Source organism: Chironomus tepperi, unplaced genomic scaffold (genome assembly GCF_022539635.2).
Source record: "Chironomus tepperi strain 1889 unplaced genomic scaffold, CSIRO-AGI_Ctep_v1 contig_170, whole genome shotgun sequence".
Lineage (NCBI taxonomy): Eukaryota > Metazoa > Arthropoda > Insecta > Diptera > Chironomidae > Chironomus > Chironomus tepperi.
In genome coordinates this window covers 504,062-529,625 of record NW_027226292.1, presented here as the reverse complement: position 1 = coordinate 529,625, position 25,564 = coordinate 504,062, and the positions used below count along the sequence as shown (strand labels likewise).

At 28.3% G+C, this 25,564-nt stretch overlaps 2 protein-coding genes across 2 annotated transcripts; one reads left to right on the top strand and one right to left on the bottom strand.

Annotated features, from left to right (window-relative positions):
• The first annotated feature begins 22,686 nt into the window (after positions 1 to 22,686).
• mtTFB2 (mitochondrial transcription factor B2) lies at positions 22,687 to 24,405 on the top strand. The gene is made up of 4 exons (XM_070637967.1): positions 22,687 to 23,156; positions 23,220 to 23,510; positions 23,576 to 23,886; positions 23,948 to 24,405. Exons 1-4 carry the CDS (start codon positions 22,743 to 22,745, stop codon positions 24,312 to 24,314), a joined length of 1,383 nt encoding a protein of 460 aa, XP_070494068.1. The 5' UTR covers positions 22,687 to 22,742; the 3' UTR covers positions 24,315 to 24,405.
• Positions 24,361 to 25,533, bottom strand: LOC139088705 (uncharacterized). Its single transcript, XM_070637969.1, has 4 exons — positions 25,360 to 25,533; positions 24,978 to 25,032; positions 24,828 to 24,917; positions 24,361 to 24,771 (listed from the first exon to the last, which is right to left on the bottom strand). The coding sequence occupies exons 1-4, from the start codon at positions 25,474 to 25,476 to the stop codon at positions 24,440 to 24,442; spliced, it is 594 nt and encodes a 197-aa protein (XP_070494070.1). The 5' UTR covers positions 25,477 to 25,533; the 3' UTR covers positions 24,361 to 24,439.
• Positions 25,534 to 25,564: the final 31 nt, after the last annotated feature.

Here is a 25,564-nt window from a genome sequence, read left to right as displayed (position 1 = left end):
CAAGAATTTCATTAAAAACGACAGTTGACATTCGACTCTGAATGTCAACTCAAGAATTTCATTGAAAAACGACAGTTGACATTCGATTCTGAATGTCAACATTGACATTCGATTCTGAATGTCAACTCAAGAATTTCATTGAAAAACGACAGTTGACATTCGATTCTGAATGTCAACTCAAGAATTTCATTGAAAAACGACAGTTGACATTCGATTCTGAATGTCAACTCAAGAATTTCATTGAAAAACGACAGTTGACATTCGATTCTGAATGTCAGCTTCAAAATTTCTGTCATAAATGATATCTGACATCCAACTTTGAATGTCAACTTCAAAAAACTTTGATTTAAATAAAAAAAAATTATTTCGGAAAAATTTTAGTATAAATACAAGTGTTTTTCAAATTATTCGTCATTCGCTTTTGGAACTTCAATGAGTGAACATCAAAAAAAAATCGCTCCAGAAAAGATAAGTGTTAAAACAGTGCTGCAAATACAGTTTTATGATGACTATATGATCTCATGGTAAGATAATTGAAATTTAGTCAACAAAAACATGTGCTAATCATGACTTATTTATTTAGTAGAATAACCTATACAGCTCTGATGTCAAATTACTTAAAACGACTTTACGCAAAGATTTGGAAAAGGTAATAAGGTTTACTTTATAATTTTTAACCAAATTTTATTAATTTATTTTTCTTTATTAGATAGTACGTAGGCGGTCATCTGCTATATTTTTGCCGGAACGCCGTTGCACTTTTCTACCCTGCTGTTGTGATCCGACAAAGACTTAAAATGTCCCGATTTTCCAACAAGTCGAAAACTCCAATCAAATATTTGGATTTTTGACAAATTTTGAACATTTTCCTTCTGGTTCAACCAGAACTGAATTTATATACATAATTTTATTAAATTAAATAAATACAAGACTTACTTTATCTAATCTGAATCTTTTTTTTCTATTTTAAACATTTTAATTTCAGATTTTACGATATTGGAATATAGTTTTGTAATTGTACTCAATTAATTATGCTTAAAAGCATAATTTATAAAAATATGCTCTAGATTGTGCTCAACCTACCATGAGCTGATTATCGTGCTCAAAAGTGAACTCATTTGAGTGTAATTTTGCAATTGTGCTCAATAGGTCATTCTTAAAAGCGTATTTTTTAAAGCATGCTTTAGACTGTGCTTAAGCCACCATATTCTCAAGGGCATAATCATAAGTACATTATATAGATCGTAATCAGTTGAGCATGCTCTTGAACACGCTCTCAATTTAACTTGCATGCAAGTAAAATAGCGTAATCTTGAGAGCGCGATTTTTATGGTACCCTGCTGCGATCACAATTTGTATGGAAGATCACGCTTTTTTGAACGTCATCAGATGAAAATTTATTTTTTAAAAAGCGCGATCTGATCGCGCTCTTTGCTTGTTAGGGTTTACTTATTATTTCATACTCAATAAGAAGATATTGACTTTTCATACAAACACTTTAATAAGTTTCTTCTTGTATTTAAATAGTTCAAAGGATCAATTTAACTGGGAATATATCAATGAAATATTAATTATTATTATTAATAATTAATTTTTAATATTTTAAATGTAACTCACTAAAATTCAACTGAATTATGACTTGGAATTTAAAATGTGAACATAAAGTGTCATGAGAACTAAATTAATTTTTTTGATCGTCCAGCTATTCAATGAAATTTCGTATATCTGTTAAAGAGGATTAAAAATGCTTTTAGCAGTCATAAATAAATTAACATGTATATTGGCAAAACAATACATTAAAGGAATAAATGCAATAATAGAATTTGGGTTTTTTAACTGTCGTGATGCCATAAACTTTAATTAAAAGAAGCCTAATAAAGTCTAATAAAGATAAAATTCTTTGAAAAATCAACTATTTTGATTATAAATCTTTTTGTAAATTTTCTTGGCATCAAAATTTAGTCATTTAAATTATTCAGTCAATCGCTAAATTTGGAGCAACATGGTAAGTGAAAACGAAATCAAAAGTTCTTCAATGTGACACAAAGGTAAAGCAAAAAGAATTGAAAGGGAGAACGAAAAAACAACATAATTTTCTATAGAGATTGTGCAATTTCCATTTCAAACTCAACAAAGCAAAATAAAAGAATGAAAAATTTTTTTTATGTTACAAAACATTTAATGAGCTTTGTAATGCAAAAATAAGCGTCTTTGGATGGTAACTGAAGCGTAAAAGAAGATTTTTACAAACAATTTTAACGCATTTCCGTTACAAATTAAAGTACAATTAATTAAATTTTGTAATAGTTCATCTTCGTTTTTTATACAGTCATCTGAACTTTCACTGATTCTACAACTTTTACTTTCGATATTATTGAAACGAAAAATCTTTATTTATACATTGTAGACAATTAGATTGAGTAAAACTAACATTGCAACAAAAATTAAAGATATTAGTGATATTAAAGCACAAACACAGTATTTTTTTTAGTGAAAAAAATAAATAAATCTTTCTTTGCTTTCAATTCTTAATTCAATTTGTAACACCAAATCAATTATCACTTTTTTATATCCATATATCCAATCCCGGGTGAAACAAGGCTTCGTATGACCTTTATTTGGAAATCACAAAGATTTCGAAGTTCAAGTTGATTCTATATGGCCCATGTCTTCTTCGTGTCGCTCGGAATCTCATTCATAGGAGCATAACTCTCGACGTACATATTCATTCGAATGTTCCGCTCTAAAATGAAGTAAAATTCGGGAAAACATTTCTTTGCTGGCTGACTTTAAAAGCATCAATATTGAAAAATTTAGAATTCTGATATTTTTAGTGGATCTAGGATATTTTTAGTTCTTGGAAGGGAGACAAAGTGAATGTTAACTCATATTTTTATAATAATTTCACGCTAAACAAAGGCACAAAGCTAAGAAGAATGATGGATTTTGTTGAGTCACGATTGACTAGTAATAATCACATTCCATGATTCTGTTCTTTCATCTCACTTTGTGCGAATAACTGAAATGTGTGAGCAAAACTGTGAATAAATGAAGGAGATAAAAATTTTGAAGCGTACATAAAATGAATTAAATAAATGATTTATGATGTATTTACTCTATTAAAAATTATTTTCGTACAGAAATTTGACGATTCTTTTCAGAAATGCAAGAAGAGACAAATTATATGTAGGTAAGGTTACATATATTTGATTTAGAAAACTTTTGATGATCAATCATGATTAACAATTCAAAAATGATGACAATCATTTCCTTTTCTCTTCTTTCAACTTTAAATTGTGAGAAAAGGGCAAATACAAAATTGCACAAAATGAAAATGAAAAGAGAATTTCAATTTTCCGATTTCACAATTGTAATTGGTGATAAATTTATACTTTAGATTAACTATTTGTATGACCTTTAACAACAAAACTTGAATTGATATTTTAAGTTTAAATATCAAGGATCAAAATTGATCAGAATTAATTTTTTTCAATTATTTTCTTAATTCAACAGTAGCATCATAATGAGCAATTTAATATAATAATACAGTTACTTAAATGTCAAAACAGAACAAACTAAAAAAAATTGAAAAAAAATTTAAGTTTTAATGTTGAAAAAAATAAATTATTTTCTGCAAAAGAAATGAATTTTAAAAGGCAATAAAATTTGAATAATCTCATTATTTTAATGGTTTTAAGTCATTTAATCCTTGCTTGAAAATCACTGATCCCAAAATTTATTGCTCCAAATCTTCCTTTTCGGTAAGTAAATGTAAATCCAATTACCACAGTGCTTATTGGTTTGACCAAATTTTTAATCTTTTTAACGCTTTTGTTTTGACATCTTTTAACATGGTTATTTTTGACTACCTGACAAAATTTTACATTACTAAATTTTATCATTATCTGAATAGGTTCCAAAAATGTTGATATTCTGTTTTATTGAATCACTCAAGTTTGCGAGCTTTTTTAAAAATAATTATTAATAAGTATCTACATATTTACATCACATCAAGCACGAGGACAGGTTGGAATGAGAATTTTGAGTTTATTGACTACGCACAAAGAACTTAATTTCATTTGATTTGATGCAAAAAATAATATATTTTTACTAATTTCTGCATTATGAATGCATGTGAACAAGAACATTCTTTTATTTATTGTTGATATCACATAAAATTAAAAATATTTGTCAAGGACAAATAGAAATATTGTGAATTGTAATCGTAACCGAATTCATGTTCAGAAACAATAATCCCATTGTTTTGATGATTTTTTCACATTTAATATGATTTCTCAAACCTTAAATGCTCAGTTTATATCTTGCATGTCAAAACTATTTACGAGATAAAATTTTTTAAACACAAAAGAAAAATGTCATTGGAATTTATTATTCAAGTTTTAATATTTCTATTGCCAAATTCGTCAAAGTTTATCGAAACATTTTAAATTGACGCATAAAGTTTAATATTATTGAAAATCTTTCATTTAATCGAAATTGATAATTTTGTCACAAGATATAAAATGCTTAAAAAATCGCATGACCTTCACACATGAGTTCTTATTCCGTTTCGTTACAATAATAATTTTTTCTTTATTTTCCGCGCACCACAAGTTGAAGTATGAGGAGATTATGCAACGCAACATGATTTGAATGAAAAAAAGCAATGAAAAAATAAGTCGACAATTTACTTTGCAATTGTTCTTTACATGTGAGTTACACAAATTTTATTGTTATTTTTCTATAAAAAATAAATCAAGTTTTTGAGATCTGAAAAAGAGCAATCGTCATAAGCTGGGCGCATTTAGAATTCGACATTTTACTACTTTATAAATTTTTTATTTAATTACCTAAATGTTTAAAACACATGTTTTAATTCTTTTTTTTCTATACCTGAATCTATTCAAAATATTTTAATATTTTTTCAATATCACTTGACATAAATACTGTATGAAGTCAATGAAAAATTATGATAATTATTAAAGTCAATTATGAGGTTTGTTGCACTCGTTTTTTTTATATTTTACTGCATTGATATATTAAACAAATCCATACTTATTTAACGAGTTGAAATAATATTTTTAATCCAGTAGCAGTTTGCATGTCATTGAATAAATAAGTAGACCAATTGTCAAAATCTTTGTATACAAAGTTTACACAATATTACAAATAACAATGAATCGGAAACTAAAATGAATCATGAAAAAACATGACAGATAGAGTAAAAAAATTATATTTTTGATGAATTGAGATGATTTTTAGATGAGTCGCATGAATGACACCAATAGTTTAAAAAACTGAATGATCGCTAAGTAAATAAAGTGAATGAAGCAATGGAATTCATAGTCATTTTTTGAAGTATAAAAAATAAAAATATGGACTTGATTTTGGATATTGGAAAATAATTTTATAATATCCTTTTTAAATGGTTGTAAAGGTTTCTTATTTCTGAGAACACTAAATTTTTCTAATTATCAAAAATCTTAGAGCATAATTTGATTCAATATTAACAGTTATGAACAAGTGAACAAGCAAGCTACTGAATCATTGCTAAGTCATCATTTAAATGGTCTTGCGTTTCAATTAAGTAAATTAGTCGAGAAAAGCAGCAAAAATGTGATCTTTATGTTTATTTCTCATGCTCAAGTAAATTGAATTTTTAAGTCTCTTCTGCTTATTTTGTAAATATTTTACTATACAACAACATTGTTGACTTTTTATTACTCTTCACAAGCATTTATAAATTTAACAGTTCTTCTAAATAGTTATGGCTTTTAAAAATATTTTGATTTATTTAAAGCACAACAATAATTTACAGCTTTTAACCAACAATGAGTGCCTTTTGATCTAAAAAATTAAGATGAAAAGCATTAAACAAGTTTTTTTTAGCAAAGAGAGTGCTCACTTTGTGCCGAGTGACACAAAGTAGGAGAGAGAAACTTTATGGAACCTCTTCGGAGTCATATTGAACTCCAAACTCTGTGCGGCTGCCAAATAGAGCCTTATGTCAATTGTGTTGTGCTCCTTTATTGAAATAAATAGATCCATCTAAAAATGCGCCTCAAGATTCTACATAAAAAAAATAAAAAATTATTTCCTTACTTATTAATTTGAGAAGCAATAAAATGTTGAATATCAAACCATACTCATCTTGGTCGTCACAAAAAGGATTTGGTCGAGAGATGATAAAGCATTGCCGACAATGTTTGAGTTATTTTCCATTCATAAAAATGCTTTTTGCTTTCAAAGCTGTTAATTAATATATTTTAACCTCATCTTTTACGAGAGCAATGTTAAGAAAGGCAATAAAATGCACGAAATTCTCGCCGGTATGTGATTAACAAACAAGAATATTCTTCATTATATTGCTATTTCACGGATATGCATTCATTTTAATGCTCAAATCTTATTCATTGCTACGAGGAAAGCAAAAACAAAAAAAAAAGAATAACTCATAGACAATACAATGCAATGGCATAAAAACAGAGAATATACACATATCGAGGAATAAAGTTGAAGCTCTTATAAGTAAGCGATTCATGACCTTCACACGTGAATTATTGTTCCGTTTCGTTACAATAATTATTATGTTTCGTTTTGTTCATAAATTGCTTTGATATTGTTGCACAATCTAATACACATACATACCATCTTATTGATGTTCATGTGAAGAAATAGCAAAAAATTTGTTTAAACTTAAATTAAATCTTTTTTCCTCGGTGTTATTAAATTGTCTTTAATCATCATTATCATCATCATACAAAATTTACATTATAAATACAACCTCGTCTTTATTAAAATTAGAGGATGATTCGTTTCGGTTAATCCAAAATAAGTATTAGGATTAGAATTTGGAACCTCTAGCTGAAAATAATCTTTAAAGAAGAAAACTAAATTGAATCACTTGCGGGAAAATAAAGTAAGCAGTGGCAGCAATAACACATCATAATAATAATAATTCAAATCTCATAGCAAAAAAAAAAAAAAAATCAAGTCAAGTCAACTGCGGATGCTGAGATTTTATCAATGTATAATGTATAAATAAATTTATTCATCATTTTATTGTAATAATCACATATGATTAATGAAATCTACAGCTCCGAGGAGATGCTTTTGTTATTTTTTGTTGTGCACAGAGAGTAATTATGTGACTGTCTGACGGCGATCTATAGAAATGAGTAATATTAGATTTTTGAGGTGAACAAAAACAAATTTTGTTGTGGCTACCGTGCTCTTAATAAGCCTTAATTTAACTTAATAGGATTATTACCCGTTACTACTATTGCCGCTGTTTGTTATGGAAGTATATGAAAGACGTAAATGATATTTCGGTTGTGTTGATTTTTCATCATCATCATCATCATTCACTTTTCTCTTTCATTCATTTTTCGCCTTTCAATTTCGATTTTATTTCCATTCATATTGGCATTCTCCTTTTAATTAAGTTTTCATTCCTTCTCTCATTCGTAATATGAGCTATTTCTGCATCTATATACATTTATAACTACCAGTTATTTATAGATCATTGATGTTGCATTAAGAGTTGTTTAGAGTTGTTTAATATACACGAGAAAAACTAAAATTAATCGCTCAATTTATGTTTTTTTTTGAAATTTGCAGCAATTAACAGGTATTCAAATTAAAAACGTGAAAGCATATATTAACTTTTATTAAACAAAATATTAATATGAAATGGACTGAAAGAATCCACAATCATATTCTAATTTATAAAGCCAAAACTACTGAATTTTAATTTTCCTAAACTTAATAGGATTGAAAAAGAGTTGGTTTCATTGAGTATGGACATCAAAATTGTGCATTACAAATATTCTAATAATTAAAACACAAACAATTTATACTTTCGAAAATTTACTACAAATGATTTACTAGCGCATATTGCACAAACAAAGTCAAGTAGAAATTGCCGCAGGCTCTGCATATTTATGTACATGAAAATGTAATTTTTTTAACATATAAAGAAACAAAAAGAGGAGAGAAGGCAAAAATAAAGGAATATCATAAAAATAATTAATCGCTGCAAGTTTAAAGATCATAAAGTTTGCTTAAAAAACTGAATTAAGACATCAACTAAGTAATGAGATTGGCTCTTACTCCCGAGAATAAATTGCGAGCTCTTATTGCTTGTGTAAATTGTGAAAGTTAATAAATTTCACAGCTCAATTTTTACTAGAGCGCATTAAGAATAAAAAATGGGCAAATATATTAGAGCTAACATAAAGTGCAGTAAAATTGCTAGTTCCCAAAGCATCTTTCTCGCAAACATTGTTTCAAAAAGAAATGTAAAGTAAAAAAAAATTAAAATTGCAAATGATTTATTTCAAATGAAGTGTTTTAACTATTTCAACTTCATTAATCATTTATCATTGTCGATCAGTGATGCACAATTTGAAAGCCAACAACGATGAAGCTGTCTGGCATAAAAGTGCATAAAAGTGAACCAATTTCAAATTACTTATTAGTATTGAGTACGGGAATATCCATCATTTAAGCATTTTGGATAGGAATTGATCTGAAAAGTGCCATTAAAAAATCAAAACGTTTTGAATATAATAATTAACATATCAAAAAGTAAAGAAGCAGGAAATCTAAACAACATAAACAGAAGCATCTTCATGAAATCGGACAAAAACATTTGTGACCAATTTAATTAAAAAAAGTAAACCAATTTAATTTTTAATAAAAGACAATAAAATTGTCGCGGATGAGTCCAACAATTGAAACAATTTCAGTAGAAAATTTGATTTCTCACACGAAATATCTTCGAGCGAGAAGAACATGAAAAGAGAAATGATAATTTATTTGTTAATAGTAAAACTCATTTTACGTGTATAAAATTGTCTTTCGTGAAATTAAGTCGGAAATATCTTCTTTTTTGGTCGTTTAAACTTCATTTTTTATGACAATTATTATTAATACATACTAAGTTCAATCTAGGGGCCGTTCACTTTTTGATTTACGTTCGCTTTTTAGGGGGGAGGGGGGGTCTAGGATTTTGTAACAGCCTCAACCAAAAAATTTTTTTTGTAACGACATTTTGTAACGAGGGGGGGAGGGGGGTCTAGAAATTCGTTTTTTTGCGTAACGTAATAAGTGAACGGCCCCCTACTGACTCATAAATAAAGAAGAATTTTTGAAACATTTTTCTTAATGGAATATTTTTAACGGGAACGGCAATTTCATCTTATTTTTTCTATCACTTTCTCAATGATACCTTATTTAACGAAAACATTAACACTTTTTTGATTACTTTTTTCAGTCTTAAAATAAAAGTACACGAGAAACAATTTGGTGACCTTATGAGCATTTCTTTGTCTCTATATACATCACAGCACTCACAACTTTTATGAAAATATCAGGTGAGATTTCTCTTACTGTTACAAAATAATGAACCATCTTATATATAGCAAAATCACGATTAAATTTACTTCAACCTATTGAGCTTATAAACTTGATCTTTTAAGGAAATGTCTTTCTTAACATCTTTTGTGCTATTCACACTGATTTTAAAATCAATTTGAGGGAATCATTAGATTTTGTAAGATTACCGAATCTCATCATCATTATGTTAAGATAATATTTTCAGATCATACTTTTATATCGAAATAAAAAATTTTTCTTCATTCTGATGGACTAAATAATGAAGAACAATTTGTTCTGGTTAAAGCTTATTTTAAGAATAAATAAAAATCTCTAATTGGATTAATACCTAATATTACATAAAAGAAAATTTTTGTCTTAAATTGGCCATTTAAAAAAATAAAATTAACCTTTATAGTCCAGGGCCTATCAAAGGTAAAAAAGTGTAGATTTTGACAGAGGCTAAGTAATTCAAACACAGTAAATAGTTTACAAAAGTTTAAACCTGAGCTTAAATTTTAAAAGTTGTGCAATATTTGCAAAATCATCAGAATATTATTTTGTATTTAAATTTATAATTTAATCACTTCACCATTTAGATCGTATAAAAGTTGAGAAATGGTCTGCAGATTGTATTTTCTGATAATTATTTTTCCATTCGCTTGCACATTTTAATTCTTACAGTGCAAATAAACGTGTGTTTCACTGCATGATATGTATAAACAACTAACTGAATTTGATTATTTAAGTTTTTGAGTTTAGGGATTTGCTTGCACGATAATTATGAATTATGGTAGCATTTGCGTTAGCATTAAACATAATTTACTGAATGTTATGAGCATTGTTGAAATATACAAATAAAAAACAAGAGAAAAGTTCCTTAAAATTTTCAGCACCAATTAACAAGAGTAAAAAACATTTAAAAAATCAACCAATAATCATACAGATTCAGTAATTTCTGTCATGTATCTTGTTTTCGGGGAAAAAGCTCATTTACATTTGAATGCCAAAAAAAAAATGAGACGATCAAGAATAATGGATTGCTAATGAATGTATAAGATGCCTGAAAAATTCAAAAATGCGGCACTAACGATATACACAAGGAAAATTCAAGAAAAAAAAAATTAATATGAAGACAACGTGAAAGAGAGAAGTAAATATTCAGTGTTAATTTTTTGTCACTTTAGTTTTCAAAGAACCATTCATACCATACACATGCTAAGAATACGAAAAACGTATTTATATAAAACCATCAACGAATGTTCTATTCAAGTGTGAACAAAAACTTTATCTTAATTAGATGGAGTCGATGATTCCCAATATATCGTGTTCAGCTTAAAATATGTACAACAGATTTAAAAATAATGAAATAAAGATTTAGTCAGAAGGCTTCATTCCATTGGATAGAAAGAGAAGTAAATGAAATTTCATTTTTAATGAATGAATGCTGATAATGAGTTAAAGACTTTATTTAGGTATAAAAAATTATTAAAATTTAAATTTTTTTTAAACACGTTAAAATAATTTATAAAGTCAAGAAATAGTGTCCCCTGGTCAGCATGAATCTAACAAAGGGGTTTAGCTACCTTTTAAGAAAAATTCAACAAATTTCCATTCCACCATTTTCATAAACGCCAAATTTAAAGAATTTTTTTTTTTTCAAAAATTGTGATACTTTTTGAGATTTGTTATTTTGTAAAAAAGTTTTGAGAACATCAGTTCTCTATATTAAAATCATTTATTTATTATTTATTTGCTCATGGATCTTTTGACAGTTTCTTAACAAATGAGTTGTCTATGAGACAAGAGATTGAAATGAGAGAACTGAAAACTAAAATTCGATTTCAATTCTAAAGGTAAAGATAATTTTAAAATCCCATTAAATAAAGGAGATAAGAGGTTTAGATGAAAGCATTTAATTTCTTTTACATTATTTAGTTGAAAATATGTAATGAGTTTTATTAAATTTGACACTTTGGTACTAGAAAAAATCCATTTTAATATAATATTTTATAGTTTTGTGGTTAAAACAAGACTTATCCGAAATTGTGAAAGTTGCATAAGTTAATTTAAGACTGTCTTATATTTGGTTCTAAATCTTTAATTATGCTGAATATTGAAAAACTTTCAAATGCGCTTTTATAAGTTCAGTAGAAGAATATAGTTGAACTCTGAGTAAATGTAAAAAAATTTAACTTTTAAGTAGACATACATTGTACTTCTTCTTTAAAAACTCATGAAGTGTAGATGATGAAAAAGGAGAGAATGAGTATAAGTGGATGACCAATTTAGAGCAAAGTGAAATCTATTTTTCATTTAACAATACAAGAGATATCATCATATAGATCACCTTGTGACTTTTTAATATAAATGATCATGATTATGATGATGGAAAGCAAGCACAAATTTATTTATGTTTGTAAAGTAAGACTCTCCTCAAGATCGTGAGAATGAATCTCAAACAAATAAGAATGTTATTGATCGAATATCTATCATGTGTGAAACTCGAGAAACTTGATCTTGATTAAATATTGATGGAAATGAGGAGAAAAAGAGTAAGAAGAAATGGATAAAGCTTTAAGAATTTTTATATGTTTGAAAAATTTGCTGGCAAAACTCGTTAAGTGGTCTGGTGGCGATTAACACACTTTTTGTCGTCGATTCAATACAGTATAACTTATTTTACTTTATATCTTTCCTCTTCATTTCATTAAAGTGAAGTGTAGTTATAAATGGAACATAGTAACGAAACAAAATTGAAACTATTAATCAAAACACTCGAAACAGAATTAAGTGTTAATCTCAAAGCTTCATGAACGATATATCACAAATGTCTGTGTGCTGTATTATTTTTCAAAAAAAAAAAAAAAATATCATGAATAAATCGTTTTCATTTAAAGCAAATTAATTTTTTCACATTGTTAAATGAGACATTTTTTTTATTTTTATCTTAAAAGATTAAATCAATTTATGACGTTGAAAACCGAAAACATTAAAAAACTGCCAGTAAAATTTTTGTTTGGTATATTCAGAAATTCCCATATAGTAGTTCAAATTACTTAAAATTAGTTCATGTATACTTGATTTTCATCACAAAAATGAAATTGAGTACGACAAAACAAAACTGAAAAAAAACCGGAAGATTGATGTAACGAGCTTTAAATTAATTTCAATGAATCTTTCAAATGAAAAGAAAATCATAAAAAAGTCCCACAAAACGATAACTGAAAAAAGTTGATGATGATAATTTCACTGCCGTTATATGAAAATGACACTTTATCTTATGACAGATCGAAAAGGCGCTCACTTGCTCAACACAACATTTAAATTATAACAATTTTCTCGAATTGTTAAGTCCGAAAATCAAAATTATGATTATACTACATTTATTACTTCTTCATTTCGGAATACGTTCACATCGTACTCTGTTTTTGATGAGACAACTCTCACTCAATTATCTTAAGCTTTAAATTCAGAAATTTCATCACAAAAATAAATTTTGACTCCGATTAAATATTTTTAAGTTTAAGTAAAAAAAGTTTAAAATTTTTGAGAAAGTAAAAAATATTCCTTAAAAAAAAAATCAACTTTCTTGAAACTCATTTTAAGCAAAAACTTAATTTTTTTTTTGTTTATAAACAAATTCATATTTTTAATGAATTCTTAATAAGACAGTCCTAAAAATTTATAATTTAAAAATTATACAATGTTCCAATTTTCAATGAAAAATGAAAACAAATTGATTCTTATCAGTCGCAAATTATTTAAAATCATCGCTATAAAATTGTCTCCAGTAGAAATAAAAGTAACTAACACTATCAAAATTAATTGGATCTATGATAATCTTTGAAGCAGTGTAGACTATATTTTTGAAGCCAGTTATGGCAAAAAATTCATTCACCATCATGATACACTTTTGATTTAATTAGTTTCTCGTCCAATTAAATAGCTGTAGCAGTTTAATAAATAACCACTCATTTGTAGCGACAACATTTGTGGTGACACATTTTAAGTATTTTGATGTTATCGTTTTGCGTTATAGTTTTTTATTTTAGTCTTCATTTTTATCGACCTTTTTGTTTTTATTATTATTTTATATTTCTTTCCTCTTTTTGTGTTTATATATTGTACATACAGAATTGGATTTTTATGCAAAATGTCATACCAAATGACAAAAATAAAACTCTTTCGTTAAATTTCAATTTCTACGAATTTTTATGCTGATTTTCATATTTTCATCTGAATTTACGTAAAGACACCATTAAATGACAGCTTGTAAGCCAACGCAATGTTTAAGAGTTAAAAAAAAAACCTTTTTTGGACTAATAACTTAAAACAAAGTGTACTTTTGGGTGCTGCATAAAAAATGAGAAACCAATAATTCTTTACATGGAATATAAACACATAATAAAAACGAGAATAAAAATTGGGTAATTCTTCAAATGACTAGTTTTGAAACATTAATATTCATGCCTTCATCAAGATATTAAATTGATCTGCTAAAATACCTTTAAAATATAATTCAAGAAATCAAAAGTCTTTTAAGAATTGCCCACAATAAAAGAGACTTAGAATTGAACAACACAAGAAATCAAACAGAATTTTAATGCTCATGTATGTTTGTCGACGAAACATGCACCCAGAACCAAATGCATTTAACAAATATTCAATTTATTTTCGATATGAAAAGAAAACTCCCCAAAAAGAAGAGGATAAACAAAATAAACATAAGCATTCTACACTTCTTTCAATATCATCTGTTGAGCGCTCAGGTCATCTTAAAGTATAAGAATAAAGAAGGTTTAAGAAAAAAATGTTTCAATGGGTAAACGATTTCAATTCTCATCGCTGTTATATAAATACAAAAATTAAAAGCCAATAAATTATTCCAAAGTCAAAAGATTATCGGTAGTTGAAAACAAAACTTGAATAAATTGTTTGTGATCTTGGAAAGATGTTATAATTCACATTCACCCAAACATTTGTCTCTTTCTTGCTTACTCGCTGTGCCTTCTATCAACATCCCCACAATAAGATTAAACATCTGAAAATATTAAATGGTTACTTTTGGCGCATTTTTGTACCAAAATATTTGTTTGAATTTAAAAAATTAATTTGGAGATACGAAACGAATTGTAGTTAAAGGTTCCTTCTTTCTGAAATTCAGTGTTGCTATGAATGGACTTTATTAGTAGTTTTATAAATGCGCTTACAGCTTCGAAGTTATAATAATTTTCTAATTTAGTTTATCAACGAACGAATAATTTGAATACTCTAGATATCTCACGTTGTTCTGTTGTTAGTTCCAAACTGACAATTTTTGTGTTCTTTTGCGTCCCTCCTTTTCGTTGTGATGTACCATTCAAAAACAAAATCATAACAAAAAATCTAAAATGCTGTGTTTTTCTCCTTCAAGCACGCAGCATGAAGCCAAAAAAATGAGAAAAATTCTCGCACATAACGTTTAGGTCTCCTCTTTTTTTCAATTTCAATATTGTCGAGCATTCTTGTGTTTATTTCATTTTACCATATCAATTTTCATTTTCTAAATTTTTTGACTTCTTAAAAACTTTACAATATTTTATTTCATGAAATATAAATTTAAATTAAACTATTCCAATATTCAAGTCATCATCAGAGACATGTTTATAAGCTAACAATACATTTTAGAAATAGAGTTATCAGCTTGATATTATTGTATATCCTGCAATACTGCTTTCTCTAAATTCAAGTGTAATTTTATTTAATTTTGAAATTGTGAGCACATCTACATGTAAAATGCAAACATGTGTCATTAATTTCAGAACACGGAAAAAATTAATTTCTTAGATCGTATTTTAGTTTTTCTCAAAGCAAAATAAAAAAAATATGTATGGAAAAAAATGAATAAAAAGACCTCCATCATCATGCAAAATTACAATTCCGTGTATCATCAGACAGAGGCTTGAGCTATATGTTGAAGGCAATTAGACTTGACCTTTTCACAAGATAGATAGATAGATGCAGTGGATAGCGAAAGGAAAAAAAAGAAAAAAGCACAGAAGCGGCATCAAGTAAATTTCAGATCACAGAAATAATCATATTTGCATAATTTCATCAGTAGCAACTACACTAGTAAGAATCTTAGATGAAAGCAAGGTCTCGAACATTTGTGCAATAAATGAATAAATTTATTGAACTTCCATTAAGAGATAGAATTCTCTTTCATCATTCAGTCGGTTTATTAAGCATGAGTTTAGTAATTGAATTATTGTTTCCTCATGCTTCAACATTCGTGACATTGAGAATTGTTTTAGTTCCTTTGCGTCTACAAATGCACTTTTATGCAGCAAATGTAAGCAAGGGCATGTTAGCAATACACGTGATGGTATGATTATTAAGCTTCTGTCATATTTTTAAAATTGTCTTTTTAAAAAAAAAAATAGATTGATAATTATGCTAATAAATAAAACAATTTTAACGTTGAACGATCAATCATCGAGCTAAAATCAAGTACATACTTGGTACACACAACGATTTCAAAATCATTCTTGATTGAATCAGAAAATAGTAAGAAATATCATTAGCAATTCATGACATATTATATTATATTGTAAATTGCATCATACAAGCAAACAGTATAGAGCAGTGCATGTGAATTATAATTTACTGAATATTTCATCGCAATAATATGAAGTAATGACAAATTTGACTAAAAGTCGCTTAAACTGCATTGCTAATTCACTGCCATAAACTACTTTTTGAGAGACTCAAATATAATGGAAGGAAACGAATGAACAGAAAAATAATATTGCATGTCGGACACCCACGCATACTTATTTTAGCTTCATTTCAAATGCAATTTTATCGTCGTGTTGCAACAATGGCAATAAGATGATGATCGCAAAACAAAATAGAGAGAAGAGGAATGAATGAAACAGTAATGCACAAAGTAATAATAATCAATTTAATATAATGTGAAATCAGTACTTATTTAGTTCCATCTTGATCCAGTTCTCACGGTTTTTGCTGTTTTGCTTCATGAATGAATGCGCTGGTAAAGGAATAAAAAACAAAAAATTTGCTTGTAATTTATTATATTAAAAAATGTATCAAGTGCCTCACCTATTTATGTTTTTTTGTGTGCTCTTTGCTGTTATGTTATTCTTAACTCTTTTTTTGGTGTGATTTTGAAGGTGGAAAAGAAAAAAAAATAATATGAATTGATGAGCTGTCTGGAAAATCAGCTATTGTACTGACAAATTAAGTTATGCAGGCTATTTATATGCAGTGCAACATTTCAATATAGGAACTGACACATTTTTTATAAGCAATAAAATTTCTTTATAAAAATTTGGAAGTGAAGCCTTTCACAAAATTGTGAATCCATCATATTTGTGGCATATGCTCATGAGCACGTTCATACAGGTTAGTATGCTCATTGTTAATTTTTTTTTTTTTTTTTTTTTTTTTTTTTTTTTTTTTTTATTTCATTTTATTGTATGTAGCCATAGGCTGTATTACAATATTTCTTAAATTTGATATGCAACATATTGTGGTTTTTTCGTTAATTTAATTCATTAGCATCATAATATTCTTCAAAGAAGCATTCTTTTACTCGAGATTTAAACAGGTTAATAGAGTATGTGTTCTTAATTGTCTGGTTTAGTGAGTTATACAGAATAAGAGCTCTTATGAAGAATGTCATACCGCCTAGTTGTGTGTTGGACGTTGGAATTACAAAGTTTCCTCTAGCTCTTGTTCTATGGCTGTGTCTCTGATTTGCTGTGATGAGTGTGACATTGCACTTGAGCATGTTCGATATAATTTTAAAAATATTAATACTCATGTTAATTTGACATAGAGCGCTAACAGGAAGGATTCTAATGCTGTATATTTCTGACTTCGAACAATACCATTCCTTTCTCAACAATATTCTTAGGCATTTTCGCTGTGTGACTTCCAACGACTTTAAATTAGACTTTGACGTTGCCGACCATACATTGCACATGTATGTGAGTCTAGACTGCACATGAGCGTAATATAAATCTAATGCCGTCTTATCAGAAATGAATCTCCTTGCTCTTTTGACCGCGTAGGAAAACGAAATGATTTTTTCTTTAATTGTTTGGATGTGCTCATGGAACGACAATGATTCATCCAGGGTTAGACCTAATAACTGAATGCTTTCCACACGCTCTAGTTTTTTTCCACAAAACTGGATATTCATTGCCGTTTCGGTGAAATTTTCGAATTTCTTTCTGTTGTGAAACATCATATACTTTGACTTCTCAATATTAGGTGCTAAACGATTCACTTTCAGCCAATCTGTTATGAGATCCAAGTCATGTTCTACGCAGTATTTTAATTCGGTTGGATTTTCAGCAATGTTGATCAATGATATGTCGTCGGCGTATAACACCAGCTTGCCAGTGGTGCCAATATTGAAAATATCGTTTATATAGATATTGAAGAAGGGGTTAGATAAAATTCCACCTTGTGGTGTGCCTGAGCTAGTCTTTCTGAAGGAACTTATGACTTCATTGATTTTCACCGCCTGTTGTCTGTTTTCGATGTACGATATCAATAGATTAAGGAAGAATTTGTCAAACTGTAATTTTCTAAGCTTATAAACTAGAATTTCATGGCTTATCGAGTCAAATGCTTTCGACAGATCGATGCAGGTCAGTGAGACTGCCTTTCGATTGTCGAGAGCATTGTAGACATCGTGTAGGATGTGTATGACAGTTATTTCCGTGTTCGAGTTCTTGACGAACCCAAATTGGTTAGAGTTAATGATTTTATTTGATTCAAGGTGATCCTGTAACCGTCGATGAATGGCATATTCGAAAACTTTACCTAATATTGGGTTAACTGAGATGGGGCGGTAGTTATTCTTAATTTTCTTGTCGCCTGTTTTGAAAATCGGCGTTATTATTCCAATTTTTAAGGCGTCAGGAAATACACCAGTGAAAAGATATCTATTTATCAATTTGGTCATATTGCTTATGAGTGCTTTTGCATGAAATTTTATGAAATTGTTAGTCATACCATATAAGTCTGCTGCAGTAGATGGTTTTAAATTATTAATGATCAAGCTTATTTCGTCCTCTGTTACTGGTGGACATATAAAGTTCTGGCTAATTTCATATGAAAGATTATGTCTTGTACCTGCTGTGCTTTGAGTGGCAGACCTAACTGAGTCGAGTGGATTATTGTTAGCAATATTGATAAAGAAATTATTGAAGTAGTCTGCAATCGCTTTTGGATTCGTAACTGATATGCCATTCTCCGACAAGATTGAGCAAGATGGAGCATAGTGATTTGATTTATTATACAGGATTGAATTAATGTTGAGCCAAGTTTTCCTTGGGTCATTAAGGTTTTCTGTGAATATCCTATCATAGTATGCTTTTTTGGAATTTTTAATTGTCTTGTTTACTAGATTTCTATAGTACTTGAATCGACTCTTCAACTCATTACAATGTGGGTATCTCGCTACCAAATTTATAAATCTGTTCCTTATCTCAATTAATTCACGAGTCTTCTTGTCTACATATGGTTTGATACATTTCAGGTGCTTTTTAGTCTTAGATGTATTATTAGCAATGACCTTTCGGATTTCTGTGGTTAGATCTTCAAACGATTCGCACTGTATATTTTCTAAACTTTTTGAATTGTGAATTTTAATGTTATTGACGCGCTTTAGCTGAATTATCTTCGAGTTTTCATGTTTTGATGATTGTCTTTGTATTCTCAGAAAAATATTCTTGTGGTCAGCAATATTATCAAAGTAGAACATATCATGCGTTAGACTATCTTCATAGAAATGAAGGTCAGTAAAAATATGATCGATGCAAGTACTATTTCTAAGTGTAATTAATAAATTCGCAAACTACGCATTTTCATGGGTTAGTTATTATTTAATTAATGCAAACGAAAGTCACACACAATGCTGATGTTCAACAGGTTAATAAAACTTTCAAATCTGCTATATTTAATCTGCTCGAGAGTGTCTTCATCAAAAAATATTCGACAAAAAAGAAAAATGAGTGAACAGAGACAAAGAAGTGAATCCAAATATCCATGAAGTTGTAATTTTTTGCATATAAAATTTACGACAAAATCATTTAAAATCGCCATTTAAAACAAAAGAAAAATTGCCTGCAATTTTTTAATGCGATTGTTGTTAAATAAATTGCTTTTCGTTGTTCATCATCCTTTTCAGTTAGGTGCTTCAACGTTCAATTGGAAAAGATGTGAAAAAGATCTTTATTAAACTAATTTTGGAGATAAAGACACTAAATTGTTCGTGACATAGAAATTATTTATTATTTTTTTCCCGATACAATTAACACATTTCAATCTTGTATCTAGGTATACATATTTTATTAAGGTGATTCAATTTTCTCACATTTGTTCTAATTTTATTCTGATTTGTTTTTATTTCCTATCCGAGAGACATGGGATTTCAGAGTTTGATGCTAATGAATTCTAAACGATACATGTTATTATGGAAATATTTGTGGTAATTGCAATAATTTTTTATTACCGTCTTATTTTTACATGTCTATTAAATTGATATTCACAAGTATATATGAATGATCATACCGAAGTGCTGGAAAAGTATATCGAATATCGTTCCATTAAAGAAAGTCTGGCAACACTGTACGAATTTTGTTATGAAGCAATAAAGAAAATGAAAAAAGAAGGGGAAATGGATCAACGAATCAGAGCATAGTAATTACTTCAAATTCCTTCTGGAATTCTCTTTAATATTTCCAATGCGATCGTTCAAAACATTGGAAATGTCATCTCCTTTAGTATTCATTGTTGAAAATTGATGCAATTTTTATTGTTTTTTCTAAAGAACGAAGAAATGTGTCATGCGACAGTAATTTTTAAAGGCATCTTAAAAAAATTCCCTTTCCTTCATAAAAATCAGGCATATTTTTTTGCCAAATGACACTTAAGGAAAAGAGCGACAGTAATTTTAAAGGCGTTTTGTTTTGCTTTTACTTAAAAAAATTTTATGGCTTAATTGGTTCATCAATATCCTTACTATGAATAGAACTAAGAAATGTTCGAGGAATAAAGAAAATTTGCAAGATGGGACAGTTACGTAAGATATATGGCCCGGCAATATTTTTGTCAACATGCTTTTTTGCAAACCTAATTTTTATGACTCTTTAAAATTTCCTTATCTACCTAGAAACTTAAAGCAATACATAACTTTAGAATGCTCTTGCAAAAAAATTGTTAATATTGTCACTTTGACTCAGTTTATGTACAGAGTTGATGTTGATTAAAATGCGCCCTGATTCTTAAGTTTTATAAAAGTGTTTTCTACATTTACAGTTCCTTGCAAAATTTGAGTAAGAAGACAATAAAAGAAACAAATTTTGTGTTACCAAAAAAATCTTATGCTTATTTTTCGAATATTTAATACAGCAGTAGAAGAAGAATTTTTTATGGACAATTGTGAAATAACAAACATGTTTTGAAAAATAAACAATTATTCAGCTTAATTTTTGCATTTCATTTTATGAAGCAAAAATTCGTAAAATTTACAAAAAGCATCAGAGAATAATGCAAAAAGGAAGGATTTAGAAATGTTTACACTTTTTTGCTGCTGTCTTTTTCTGTTTATTTTGGTTTGTGATTATAAAAGATTATTGATTGAATGTACGTGTGATATTTGTGAATTTTATCTCCATCATAAACAAGACGTTGACTGCACTTATTACAAAAAGACAAAATTTAAATAGGAAAAGGTAGCAGAAATGACCACATGATTCAGTCAAAGATCTGCGATTCAATTAAATGGATAATTAATTTTATTGCATACTTCTAAAGCATCAAGCAATTCTTGACTGATGAAATTTCATTCGAGATAACTTCAAAAAGGAATGAATGAGTAAATTGCTTAAAGCTTCCTATCAACTTTTTTTTAATATCGTAATACACTTACTTCTGAATGCACAGTAGCAAATTTAATTCGCATACTTTTTCTTACTTTAATATCACTTCTTAATATCACAACTGGCTTCTGTTGAGTTTACGATTTACAAGAAAAGATCAGACAGTAGCCAGCAGCAAGAGAAGAAATGAATGAAATCTCTCGTGAGAAAATATGCGAGTGTTGAAAAAAGAAAGCAATAGGAGATTATCAATACATTTTGATGACAAGCACTATAATTTTATGGTAAAATGCTGCGTTTGATTAATTTGCAGATAAAATATCTTCACTTCTTCAATATAAAAAACTATTTAATATGATATTATTAACAGGAATAAAATCTCACCAAAAATGGTTTCTTTTATGGGGGAGCTTGCCTGTAAATTTAAAAATTGCCGAATTACCTAAATAATAATACTCATTAAATAGTCATTCTTATCTACAAGAACGATTTAAATGATTGTAAAAACTGAATTAGAATTTCGGTTTATGTGAAAATTATAAGTCTAAACAGATTTGCGCAAGCATTCAAATTAAAAGTATTTCAACATTCATAAGGAAAATTTAAATATTTTTAAGGCATCAAGCAATAAAATCAGGTTTCATAAAATAAAGTAAATTAACACGAATTAAATTACATTAGCTAATGCTGATATATTAGTTGATAACAGACATAAAAAGGAAACATAAAATCTTTAAGATAAGTGATCAAAACGTAAATTTATGACATTCAACAAACTTTTCGCACTAAATGTATGCGTTAAATTTTTATATTCCTTTACTAAATTAAAATCTATCGCATCATTAATTAATCGCTGCAATAAATTAAAAAAATTTATAGTTTTTGGCAAAAAGTAAGTTAATGAGAAAAATAATCGCTTGTTGATGGAAAGAAATCAAGTCAAAATTCAATCAAGACACAATCTTAATATTCAAGGTTGAGATAAGTGCTAACGAACCGGCATATTTATTAGAACTGTTCAAAAATCTCAATGACTCTGAGAATTTTTTAAGAGATTAATGAAAAATAAACGTTCTAATAAAATTCAAAATCTTTTGAAAATAACCGTAGTTCAAAATTTGAAAATGAGGTTCAAAAAATAACTGTTGTTGTGATAGTGAACTGGTTGTAAACAAAATGGTGAATATAAAACATACGAGCATTAGCCAATTCTAATGCTTTACGATTAAGAATGAACTATAATAATCTTCGTATTGGACTACGACAAACATAATTACATTATTATTTATTTTAACACTTAAATAGGTATCAAAAAATATAAAATCTACTACTTCTTTTGTTTTTGTCGGAATCAAGTTAAAACCAAACCTCTTTAATTTGAAATTAATCTAGCGCGGAAGTTTAAAAAGTGTGTTTTGATTAACATTTGTGATATAAAAAAAGCGTTTAAAAACATTGTTAATTATGTTGACTAGAAAAGGATTGTTTAGTATTTATACTTCAAAAAATTTAGAAATTATTCACCGATTATTATCGACAAAAGTTGTAAAAGAATTAAAATTACCAAAAAGAAAAAATGCTACGATAAAAGAAAAGGAAGTTTATAAACATTTTAATAATCCAGAAGGAAAAGTGGCTCATAGCTTTCCAGAGACTTTTTTTGTAAAGAAAAGAGGAAAAACTCCAGATAATTTTTATATAGCTAGTAACTTAGCTGCATCGACCATAGCAAATTCAATAAAAAAAGACTTGCCGGCTGATAAATTGATTATGGAAATTAATCCGGGAATCGGCTTATTAACAGAGAAATTAATTACCGAAACTGACAACGATTTATTCCTTTATGAAGCACATGAGCAACTTTTTGATAAATTAGCTGTGAGTTTCAACTTTATTTTATTTTTAAATTTTGATTCTACTAATATAAATGTCTATGTATAGATAATATTGCACAAAAGTCAGCACAGGAAAATATCACTTAAACAATGCGATTTTATTGGACTCTGGAAAATGGGATATCTAGATAAACTTGATGATGGAAATCGCGTGGAACTATTGTTTGATAAAATCCAAAGGAAAGAATTTGATGACGATACTTGTGCTCGATTATTTGCATGCATTGGTTCAGCAAAGTTTTTCAAAGATTTCATCAATTCTATTATCTTTCAAATTGGATTTTCGGCCGTCGGACGATTTGAGATGTTTCTTTGTCTACCTCCTCCTATTTTCATTGTAAGATTTAATTATATTACTTTTATTAACAATTATGTTTTACAAAATTTATTCTTTTATTATAGCAACTAGCAGCATCACCATCAGCAGGCTATTTTTTATACCGTCCAACATCTGTTTTATTTCAACTTTTATTTGAATATGAATTTATATCTAAAATTGATAGAAAACACTTTTTGCCTTGGAGAGCAACACCAACAAATTCGCCAAAAGTAGGAAAAATTTTACTCACAGACTTTGATTATATGTACTTAATTAGAGTCGTTCCAAGAAGAAACCTCTTTCAATATTGCACACCTAATCATTTGCCAGCTCTTTGGTTTTATGTGAAACAGCATTTATCCAGTAGAAAGAAGCAAGTTATACCGACATTAGAGTAAGCTATCTATTGACATTTATGCAAATTTTGTTTTTATTAGCATTTTTAATATTTATAGACGCTGGATTCCTGGTTGTGGACCAAGATTAATTGTAAATGCAAAACCAACGAAAAAACCGGAAATTCTTTATCCTTGCACCGATGGAAATAGTCTACCGTCGTTTGTAGCACCTTCTACTTCATTAATAGTTAACGATTTTGTTGACAATATTAATATCTTTACACAATTTGGAAATCTTACACCTACACAAATATTAACAACATTTAATGAATTTATAAATTGGCCAGAATATGAAAGCTGTGCTTTCGTGGACGTTTTAGAAAAGGCACTGATTAAAATGCATACACGTCCTGAAGACGCAGATGACGTTCTAAGTGACGATGATAACGAGGATGATACAAAGAATTTTAAAGAAGAAAGCTAATCAAATACTTGTTTGTTGTGTTAAAAGTTTAATTAGTTTTATACAATTTCGAATTGAAATAAGTTTTTAATTCACTTCCTTTTTACAAAAATTGTACATGTCTTCTTTTTTTATGAAAAAGTAAATTACACTGGAGTATCAATGCATTTTTCTTCTTGTGATCGTTTCCCTCCAGGCAAGCAATATGATCCTTTATCATCAACAGAAAGTAAATTATAATCAAGAGGAGCCGATGGAGTTTCATCATCAAAACGAACTCCCAAATTAAAGGAACAATTTAATTGTAAAGAAGATGGATCTACTTGAACAAACAAATGTTTTGGGCAACCTAAATTCTCATTTAAATTTACACATCTGCCTTTAAAGGTAACTTTCTTCCCGCCACATGTATTTCTTATACATTTAGGAGAAGCCTTTTTAGGAGGTAAAACAAGAATCTCTCCATTTTTACAAGGACCTTGAATGCAAAAAATTCTTTTAATATTATTGAATTTAAATTAATGAGATCAATACCTTGTTCGAAGACTTGATAACATTTCATCGTTTCTGGATGGTATACATATATTGGCTTACAATCACAAACCCAGTCTTTTTCATTGTCACCTAGTAGAGAATTAATGCCGAGATTTTAAAAAGATACAAAAACTTGATTTCTGTCTTAACCTGGATATAGGAATTCTCCTTCCAAACATTTTTCTGACTCAATCGGTTGCCTATTCTAAAATAAAAGATAAAATTAAAGTCGCCCATTTTAATTTTTAAAAGTCAATGGATGACGAGATCTTTAATAATTTTGTTAGGAACAAAAAATCACATAAATAAAATGAATGAACTGTTCGAGTGAGGAAACAATAATTGCCATAGGTCATGTCACTATACCACTTCTGATAATTAGTTATGCAAAGATTATTTGAAACTGAAAGATTGAATGACAAGCAAAGTTCATACGAGGGGTTAATAAAGAAAAACACTAAAAAATCTCAATTTAGATTAAATAGAATTCAAAACACTATCAGGAGATTGGGAAATAGAGAAAATAGCTTACATGTTTTGGCTGTTTACTTTTATCAGTTTCCACGCCTTGATAAAGAACCTGCTGTGCAATGCACATTGTTATGAATAAAAGCAAAGGAACAAAAATTAGCAACTTTCTATTAAACATTTTTTACTTCTTTCTTCCACAACTTCTCTCTTATGACTGAAGATTTTAGAATAAAAATGAGATTTATACGAATTAGTGCTGATAATTT